The sequence below is a fragment of the Polyodon spathula genome, chromosome 22 (genome assembly GCF_017654505.1).
Source record: "Polyodon spathula isolate WHYD16114869_AA chromosome 22, ASM1765450v1, whole genome shotgun sequence".
NCBI lineage: Eukaryota > Metazoa > Chordata > Actinopteri > Acipenseriformes > Polyodontidae > Polyodon > Polyodon spathula.
This window is the reverse complement of record NC_054555.1, coordinates 12,784,395-12,795,334: the sequence shown is the minus strand read 5'-3', so window position 1 is coordinate 12,795,334 and position 10,940 is coordinate 12,784,395. Positions and strand designations below refer to the sequence as shown.

Here is a 10,940-nt window from a genome sequence, read left to right as displayed (position 1 = left end):
AACAACGTTCAATAAATAGCACACTGCTAATCAGTGTTTAGTTATGCTTGTGTCAGTTCAGTGGATTTTCATGAAAAAGGCCATGTATGTTGTATTTGTTTCAGCTTTGTAACCCCCACCTGCTATACATGTATTTAGAGTTAATTGTGTATAATCATCCCTAGCACTTGGTATTCTCTAGACAAACTGAAAACAAGCTCAAGACCAGGTAATGGCAGATCTAGAGAAATATGATGATAAATTAATATTGGAGCAGCATAACCAAGTGCTTGCAGACATCAGGGAATGGTACAGGAAATTGCTTTAAAGAGTTCTGATCACCTTTAAAATGAGCAAAAAGCAGGATTCAAACCCATTGTAACTCTATAGAATTGTATATGTGTTATGGCTTACCTTTGTAATTCAGCCGTACTGTAGGTTCAGAAGGCCAATGAAATGACTTTGACTATGTGTTTCCAGCGGTATTCTTTTTATGCCAAGGAAATAATAATTGCTTTCCAGTAATCCTCTCAGGCATTGTTCCCTGGGCATGTGTTTCTAAAGAGCATTTCATGAAATGCATTGTAGAGATGCTAAGTGTTAATGTACTCTTTGAAAGTTAAAACTGTGAGTTTATTAGCAAGACGTCTGGATCACAATAACTGTATGGGTTCTTTTTTAAACCTGATTTGGTGGTTCATATCCTATTACAATAGATAGTAGATACTGCAGTATTACCACTGATTCTCTGAAACTCAGCAATGCATAGTTGTAGTCTTTCCTGTCATGCACTTTTGTTTACTATATAGGTCTTAAAAGTGCAGTTATAAAAGAGTCAAATGAAGCCTGTACTCTTGACTGCATTGCTTTTACTAAGTGAGCCACTGCAGACCATCACTTAGATACACTTCCCCATAATCTTGGTTTCATACCTTGCCTGATGCAGATATGGCTCTTATGAAAAAGATCAACAGCAGTTATATAAAGTGTATGGATTTGTCCTAAAGCTAGCACAGCTTTGCCTCTCTGAACACACGATGGCTCAAATGTATTTATTGTGTACATGAATTGCAAATTGTAGAACTTTTATTTCTATAGCCTTGTCTTTGAATTGTCTACGTTTTCCAAATTGAAATAGAAAACACAAGCAAGAGCTGTTTAACAGATGAAAATGGGAGGTGGTGGTAATATTGCTAGTGCTAATAAGAGGTAAGGAAATTGAGTTCGTGGTTAGCAGTTTTTTCAAAACTCAAAATATAAAGGTCAGACTTCAAAGAAACTAAGTGAAACATTTCAACTTGTGCATTCATGAGTGTACTTAACTCTGTATTCAGCTACAAAATGTTACAGAAGGACCTAGGATAGGAATGTAGCCAACAAATGAAGATAAGAAATATATATAGATTTACAATGGATGTTATGAACGTAATTTCATTCATATACTATATAGGCCTAGACAATATATTACAAAATAGAGGATTATTGTTAATATGTGTTTAAACCATTTGTGTATGTTACTTGCATTGGCAGTATGAGGGTTACACAAACCTCTGCTTAAAACACATGAGACCCAAATAATTTGATCATGTTTATTGTATAACATTGTAACTGCATTGGCACTGATGTAGTACAAACCAGACATTGAATTCAATTCTGGATTTATCTTCTGAAACGCTACATTGTTAAATCATAAAGAAGACCACAGGCCATGCTCACTATAATCAACACAAATTTCAAAGGTTTCAAAAAGACAAGGATCTGTAAGACGAGAGATGTGCCTACAAGTGACGACCAAAAATTTTATATTTACTGTGGAAGTTGTTTAACCCAATAGGATACAGTAGACACGTTTATTTCTATAAGTAGATGTTTGTTCCTGCAAATGTACCCTGTGGTACAGTTAGTGCCAGTGCAGTTAGACTGTTATAACATTATGTGGGTCTCTCATGTGTTTTAAGTAAGGGTTTGTGTAACCTGATTCCGTCACTGCCAGTGACATATACAAATGGGTTAAGCACACAAAATTAGAATAATCCTCTGTAATATATTGTCCAAGCCTATATATTATGTCAATTACATAACTATTACATTGGCCTATATTGAATTACATAACTAATTAGGTAAGCAATATTTTAATTAGATGCAAGAAGTAGGTCAGTGTTTATTTACTTATTATCCCCTACAAGGTTTTAAATCCCCAGCAGTGTTATCTGTGTCACAATGTCTGTCTGTACATCCATCCATCTGTATGTCACACTTACATATTGTCATCCATCTTGAGAACCACAAGTTATTCCACATGCTGTAAATCAGTCATTTTAATATACTTTAACAGGATACTAACACCTCTTTGCTTACCTAATGACATCTAGGCCTTACATTTTAATTTTCATGAAACTCAATTCTTATTCTGTACATTCTGTTGATATACGTGGTGGTCATCAGCTATTTAGCTTTCATTTTGAATGAGCAGCTGTACAAGGCTTTTTGTGCAAGGTAAAAATCCTTTCATTTGTTAAAACTACAGAAAGTTAATTGAATGGTTCCTTCTAGTATTTCTCAAAAGTGCCCTTCTGGAGTGGTGGCATTTTGAGAAATGTGCAAATCAAATAATTTAAAAACAAAATGTTAAGTGTACTGAGAAGGAAGGGAAGTGCTGTAAACAGAATGGCTCTGGTGTTGTTTTCTTATTTATACCACAGCTTTGTTCTATCTGTGTTTTTTTTTTTTTTTTTCCATTAAATCCTAAATCAGAAAACCTAGGTAAAAGGAATAAATGATATCCTTTTAGTGTTCTGTATTTTTCAATGTAAGTATCATCCATGTCATTTTTGGCTTTACATAAGTTTTGTTTTCCTAGTGCTTTAGTAATCTCAATGAAAACCCTCCCAGAAAACACAGTATTGTTCTACTGCATATAAAACCTTTTTATACAACAGATGTTGTTTAAGGATATCACCATTCTGACTTGTGACAATCAATCTGGAATCCGATGTTGCCATGACACCGAGCAGAGGCTTTTACTGAATGTAGGATAGAGTGCCTGGTATAATGTAAACAGAGGCCCTTCTGTCTGTCCTCAAGCACTGTGTACTAGCTTGTAATGTACTGGTTGTCTCAGGCGTCATAGACATAATTGGTAATATTGGTTGTCTGTTTCAGGTGTGAAATGTCAAACGATGGTAAACTATAGCAAATGCATGGTATAGCCATGGGGAAAGCATGGGAAAACTTCTAAATTAGTTTATTTTGTTTGTAGTTTATCCATTTTGGTTTGGTTTCCATTCGTTTTCAAAAGTAGAAATTGGGTTTGGCCTCGCCTCAGCTAAAAAGCATTAAAAGGGTTAAACATCTCTCTCTCTCTCTCTCTCTCTCTCTCTCTCTCTCTCTCTCTCTCTCTCTCTCTCTCTCCCTCTCTCTCCTCTCATATATAGATATAGGTATATACATATTATATATATACTATATATTATCTATATTTAATTCTATATATATATATCTTATATATAGATAGATAGAGAGATGAGAGCCGAGACAGAGATGAAAAGAGAGAGAGAGAGAGAGAGAGAGAGAGAGAGAGAGAGAGAGAGAGAGAGAGAGATACTGTAACTAGATGGACATGTTGATGTGGATAAAGTTGTTTTTTTTTTGTTTTTTTTGCCACATTACATAAGCTCAGTTATAACAGAATATATATGTAACAATCACCCAGAAACCCAGGTTGCATAAGATAATCTACAAACTTCTATTTCTCTTTCAGTCTATTCGCAAAGGTCTATGACTTACAATTCATTATTTAAAAAAGAGACTAACATAAGATTGAAATGCTTTGTAAAAGTGTAGCAACTATTTAACTATAGGGTGTCGCAAAAGCATCCACTAAGAAGTCAGTGACACTGACACCTTCATAAAAATGTACCATGGTCAACTTGGGGAACAGTTTTCCTATTTGCTGGTTAAGCATTTTTGTAATGCTTTGGCATACCTCTCTTTTATGTGGTTTGCATTTGTTTATAAGTGTCCTTTTAGAACTACGTATATAAGTTTTAAAATGATCGATGAACTATTTAACTGTCCTACAAATGCTGAAATGTATGGTAATTTAATAGCATCTTGCTGTGGCTACTGAAACAAAAACAAAACTAAATCATTAATATCATAGGGAGTAGAGGGCAAGCTTTGCTAGAAATGTGCACGATAAAGCAGTAGTGTTATCTACACTGTCTATATTTTAAACACTAAGTTATAGTCCAGAAAATAAACTATCAATAAGACACAATTTGTTTAATCCAGTAATGTACATGTAGAGAAACGAGAACAATTTAATGCGTTACCCTTTCACAACAAAACTGTAGCTTAACTTTTTTTTTTTTTTTTTTTTTTTTTTTTTTTAACACAGCCTTTAACATTCATATGTGTATTTGATAACGTAAAAAGTGAAAATCACTGTTATATAATTAAATGTAATACCTTTACAGATACAAAAACAGATATCCGCTACCAATAACTGCTTCTGGTCAGTGGATGAAACTGAGGCTAGTAGTACAATATTATTACATGCAAAATAGTACTAAAATTGTAAAATATTAGTTAAAAATACGTAAGACTGTGTAAAGAATAGCTCAGAGCGTAGTAATGTGCTGTGATGGCCGAGTGGTTAAGGCGTTGGACTTGAAATCCAATGGGGTCTCCCCGCGCAGGTTCGAACCCTGCTCGCAGCGAATTTTTTTTTTTTTTTTTTTTTTTTTTTGCGAGTTTTCACATATTGAAATGTATTGATCTTTTTTTTTTTTTTTTTTGGTGGGGTGGAACACTAAATTCGTTCACCGCATGTTATAAATGTGTCAATAAAAGGTTGCAAACCTAAAACGCAGAATAGTAAAATTGTGTCAAGTTTTCAATTTTAATATAATCCAGCAGAGGTCACACTTTTCTTTCTCAAATTACTGTATTTTATGGGTGCCATATTTGTGACAAATTATAAATAAGATTATAATATGTATTTATTTGCTTTTCACTTTTTACCTTTGAAGTAAAATAATCAATTCAGAATTGTAGTGATTTGAAACGACAGTAACAGCGAACTCTTTAAAGCAGACTATACAGTGCAGCCTTGCACAAGTATTACTGTTCCAGCAATTTTGTTAACACCATTCCACCTCTCTCCCTCTACCAGAAAGCATTCCTGTGATGATACCATCTCTCCATTTAATGAGTCAAACTCCTCAAGCATTACTAAACCATCAAATACATTTCTGTAAATGGCATGTGGTATAAAATGAAGGGTACTTTTTAGACACTATATAAAGGCAACTGTAATATAGAATACAAAGGCTGATTTTGTGTGTGTGTGTGTGTGTGTGTTAACAGCCCTTGTTTACCAGTAGAATTTAAAGGTACAGTAGAGGTGAACCAACTGGAAGTGAGATAAACCATTTCACCTGTATTAGAGCTTGCCGAAATGACAGACTGACATATGCCTGTAGCAGAAACCAGGGGATGCAAACAAACAGGACAGTCAGCAAGGTATAGTTTTGGATGAAATAAAATGCACTATGACAGAATGATGCCCAGGAATCCTATTTTAGTATCAACTATGTTGATTAAGCACAACACATATGCTATATACAGAACTGTAACAATGCATAGAGCTTCATTTTAAATAACCAGTGCTAGAAACTGCAAACAGATATTTTTGGTTTGTTTGTTTTTAAGCATGTTTTTATTTTAACTTAATTTGACCAAAACTGACACCACAGAAAATTCAGTCTCAAAGGCAATGAAAAGAAATGCAGACTTTAAATACAAATTCCTGGTTAAAATTTTAAAAAAAGAACTACAACCTTAGACGACAGAAATAACTGCAGGTGGTTGTCTGAAGTACTGAGTCAGTATGCCACGTTGAACTGTTTTGTGCATTCCTGTATTTTTATTTTTATTTTTTTAATATTGTTTAAGATGCAACCATTCCTCTAGGCAATCAGTAATCATAATAAGCACTACATTCACACTGTAGAAGGTTCAACATCATTTTTATATACATTGAATTTCACACATTTTATTAAACAAATTTCATAACAGGAAAATACACAAACATAGAATACAGTTTACGTACTCAAAAAACAAGACTTCTGAAATGTTTTTAGCAAATGATTCTTCACAAAAGCTTTTCTGGAAGAAAATAAATTTTTTAATTTTATTTTTTTACATAGCGATTCTTGGTTGTTGAAAAAATTATCCTTACAAAAACGGTACTGAAAAGTAAATACATTTGTGGTTCTGAAATAAATTTTAAGGTCAGAAAACAGCCATAGCATAGTCGACTGAACACATTCTCTGCCATATCCTATCATTACAAGTCATCCTGCCGACTGCTTGAAAAATAGAAAGAAGCATTTTGATTTATAAGGGTCTGTGGTAGATTTTTAGATACACTGCAAAATTAAAATTGTTGTGTTATTTTATCATTAAATATGATACATTTGAGAAAGAAAAAAACATTAACACCATTTGAAACTGTATTCCCCAATAGGTAAGTCTTGAGTTGTTTTTCCTACTTGCAAAAAAAAAAAAAAAAAAAAAAAAAACTGTAGGGTGACAGTGCATTAACAATTATTTTTGTCTGTTTTGTTATTATTGTCTGAAATTCACAACCACTGCCTCCAAACTGGCTGATACACACACAAAGTCCTATATATTTGCATATACTTGTGTGCTGGGTTTTGAATATATTCTTAATATGTTGTTAGCTCATGAGGGCCTAGCTTCTAGCGAACAGTTTCTTTATGCCATGCAGGGAAAAGAGAACAGAACATTATTTGCTATGCTTAACTTATGGGAACCCCACAAATTTCCACAAGACAAATACCAGTAGAAGTTTAGCTACCACTGTGGTATTTGACACATTAGCACAAATCTTGGAGTGCCTAATGTAAAAGGTAAGATAGTTCAAGAGCTGTTTTCTCCATAGTTACCATTTGTATGGCATCATGTGGAAACTTAATTTTACTAAAGAAAATCTAGACTAAACCAAACCATGATTTGTCATCAATCATCTCTCATGGTCACCAGCGGGACTAAACACATATTGGACTGCCTAATGTTAAAAGGTAAGGTAGTTCCAGATTCGTGCTAATCGGGGTCTGTAAAAACAGTTCTATGAGTTTCTACTGAACTTCAAATAAATACATAAGGGAATGCTTCTTGAAGAGCATTTAGACTGAATGGTCTATGCTCCAAAGGAAAACTGTTGCTTATCTGCACGACACTATCTTTCCTCCCCCTTTCTTCTCACATAATGTCAGATTTAAATGTCCTTTAACTGGCAGTAAAGTTGTATTTTATTTGAAAGAAATCTGTTGTTCCCTTTCCAATTCCATGGGAAGAGATTGTTTTTACAGACTAGCTTAAGAGCACAAAACTGTTCACGCGCAGTTATGTCATCTCATCAATGATGCTACACATCGCTGCATCTTTGTCACAAAGTTGATCCTTTTTTTTGAAGACAGTTTCCTTCTCTTTGTCCATCTGTCCAATCACCTCATCCACATCCATGGGTTTGCTTTTCAGTTTCACTGCTCCCCCGGCTGCATCCTCCGACTGGGGCAAGTCATCCGGAAGAGACGCTAGACAGCCCTGGATCATTTCCAGCACCCTTTCTAAATGCTTCTGGAAGCGTTCGGCCGTTTCCCGCCACTGCCGTTTCTGTACCTCCATCATGACCCGCAACGTCTCTCTGGCTTGGTGAGGCCGGTACTCGTTTATCAGATGATGCATGTGGACAAAGAGCAGCTTCAGGTCTTCCAGCTTCTCTTCTCTTTTGATGCTTCCTGGGCTTTTAATAAGGATGTCTAAGAGGTCCAAAAAGTTGACCAGGATGGACATGTTCAGTTTCTTCAGTTCTTTCTTGTGGTCGAACTGCATAGGGTAAAGGCGCTCAATGCCTTGGCTCTCTAAGGGGCGGATAATTAGCTCATCACATTGAAACTGGTTGCCAAACATCATGTAGCTGTCCTTGACGGGAGTAGGGGGCGGAGGCGCAAGGCACTTGCGAATATTCTCCTCTGTATATTCCTTGATGTACTGCATCGGCGGCAGGGGAAGGGCGCTGACCTGCTGTGGCTCACCCATACTTGCAACTGCAGAGGGAAAAAGAAGACAGTGTTATCCTATTATATATATATATATATACACACACACACACACAGTGGCTTGCAAAAGTATTCAGACCCCTGACCAATTCTCTCATATTACCGAATTACAAATGGTACATTGAAATTTCGTTCTGTTTGATATTTTATTTTTAAACACTGAAACTCAGAATCATTTATTGTAAGGTGACATTGGTTTTATGTTGAAAAATATTAAAAAAAAAAAAAAAAAAAAAAAAAAACTGAAATATCTTGCTTGCATAACTATTCAACCCCTGTGCTGTGGAAGCTCCCAGTTTGCACCAATGAAAGAAATTGCCTTAACGAGGACACAATTACCTTACCATTGGCCTCCACCTTTGAACCATTAAAGTTGCTGTCACATTTTCTGGATAAAAAACCCACTGTTGAAGGATCATTGGTAAGGCTATGAATCTGAAGGAAAATGAAGACCAAAGAGCATTCTACAGAAGTTAGAGATAAAGTAATACAAATGCATAGATTACGGAAAGGGTACAAAATAATATCCAAGTGTTTGGATATCCCAGTGAGAACAGTTGGATCAATAATCAGGAAGTGGAAGCTGCATCACACCACCCAGGTACTGCCAAGAAAAGGCCGTCCCTCAAAACTCAACACTCAAACAAGAAGGAGACTTGTGAGAGAAGCCACAGAGAGGCCAACAATCACTTTGAAGGAGCTACAGAGTTCAGTGGCTGGGAGTGGAGTAATGGTGCACCCGTCAAAAATATCAAGACCTCTGCCTAACACTGGCCTGTATGGGAGGGTGGAAAGAAAGAAGCCTTTACTCAAAAAGTACCATCTAAAAGCATGTCTGGAGTTTGCCAGAAAGCATGAAAGTGACCCAGCTGCGATGTGGGAAAAGGTTTTGTGGTCAGATGAGACCAAGATAGAGCTTTTTGGCCAAAACTCAAAGCGCTATGTGTGGCACAAACCTAACACTGCCCATGCCTCAAGACACACCATCCCTACAGTGAAGTATGGTGGTGGCAGCATCATGCTGTGGGGATGCTTCGCATCAGCAGGGACTGGGCATCTTGTTACAACTGAAGGAAGAATGGATGGAGCAAAATACAGGAAAATACTGCAAGAGAATCTGCTTCAGTCCGCTAAAAAACTGAAGCTTGGGAGGAAATTCACCTTTCAGCAGGACAATGATCCCAAGCACAAGGCCAAAGCAACATTGGAGTGGCTCAAGAACAAAAAGGTGAATATCCTACAGTGGCCCAGTCAAAGTCCTGATCTCAATTCCATTGAGAATATGTGGCACTATTTGAAAATTGCGGTCCACAAGCGTCGTCCAACCAACCTGAACAACCTGGAGCAAATCTGCCAAGAAGAATGGGCCAAAATCACTCCGACACTGTGTGCAAAGCTGGTACATACTTACCCCAAAAGACTTAAAGCTGTTATTGCAGTGAAAGGTGGCTCTACCAAATATTAATGTGTGGGGGTTGAACACTTATGCAAGCAAGATATTTCAGTTTTTTTATTTTTCTTAAAAATATTTCCCAACATAAAACCAATGTCACCTTACAATAATTGATTCTGAGTTTCAGTGTTTAAAAATAAAATATCAAACAGAACAAAATTTCAATGTACCATTTGTAATTCAGTAATATGAGAGAATTGGTCAGGGGTCTGAATACTTTTGCAAGGCACTGTGTGTGTGTGTGTGTGTGTGTGTGTGTGTATATATATATATATATATATATATATATATATATATATATATATATATATGTGTATGTTAAACAAAACCATCTCTGTAAGTGTACATGGAATAACAGCAGTGAGCTGGGATTAAAAGAAGACTATTACAGCAGTTTGAGCTTCAGTCATGCTTGAGTTTAGTAGGCAAACAGAGTGTAAATGCTCATGAGGGCCCAGCTGAAAGTGACAGTAACACACTGAATGTCTAAAATAGCCATGCAATAGCCCCGTTTCTGTTTCTGGGTTTGGCAGTAGTACAGAACGACACTGATGGTTTTCCAGTGCTTTTAGCTTCAATCATACTTTCTCTATTATTAAACTAAATGCTCCAGTAAATATTTGGCAACATTACAGGCTCGCTAACACAGCTTGTCAGCGCGTATAAAACAGGCATCTTGATTACGGAGTACAATTTATTTAGTGAGCACACTTGTGTAAATAATATTTTTTAAACCAGTGTGGGCCAGACAAGGAAGGCAAAAAATATTCTACATAATCATGTAACAATTTCAACAAGAACAAATAATAAAATGCTTCAGGCCACAATTTACATAACTTATACAATTAAAATAAAAAGCCGTTCTCGCCTTAGTACCATTTTCATGGCTTTATATGGGCGAAAAAAAAAAAGTTCGTTTCACACATATCCCGGCTAGCACTAATCTTGGACTGCCTTACCTAACTAACATGGGATTGTCCAATATTTGTGCTAATCGGGGTCTCTGAAACCATTTCAAAATGAATTTTACGTTTTAAAAATCTACACTAAATCAAACCATATATTAAACCTATACCGGTACCCAAGCTCATTGACGCATTTCATCGCATTTCACCTCTCTCTCTCTCTCTCTCTCTCTCTCTCTCTCTCTCTCTCTGACTTCGGCGAGACACACAGCCAGCTCGGGGAAGTGCTCTAGATATTATTATCGAAATAAATCACGTCATACCTTTTTGTTCCTTATTTTATAGCGTTTCTTCAGGTTTTTTACAAATATAATTTAACTTAAGGTCACATATATCGCAACAAAACACAACCCTAATTTTCCTTTCGGCTGACCACCAACTGAACCATGCACT

General features: G+C 36.1%; 1 protein-coding gene and 1 non-coding gene across 2 annotated transcripts; one reads left to right on the top strand and one right to left on the bottom strand.

Moving 5' to 3' along the window:
- The first annotated feature begins 4,618 nt into the window (after window positions 1-4,618).
- Window positions 4,619-4,700, top strand: trnas-uga. The gene has a single exon. It is a non-coding gene; the product is annotated as a tRNA-Ser (tRNA).
- Window positions 4,701-5,753: 1,053 nt separating this feature from the next.
- Window positions 5,754-10,940, bottom strand: LOC121297624 (mediator of RNA polymerase II transcription subunit 7-like). Its single transcript, XM_041224081.1, has 2 exons — window positions 10,811-10,940; window positions 5,754-8,117 (listed from the first exon to the last, which is right to left on the bottom strand). The coding sequence occupies exon 2, from the start codon at window positions 8,107-8,109 to the stop codon at window positions 7,414-7,416; it is 696 nt and encodes a 231-aa protein (XP_041080015.1). The 5' UTR covers window positions 8,110-8,117; window positions 10,811-10,940; the 3' UTR covers window positions 5,754-7,413.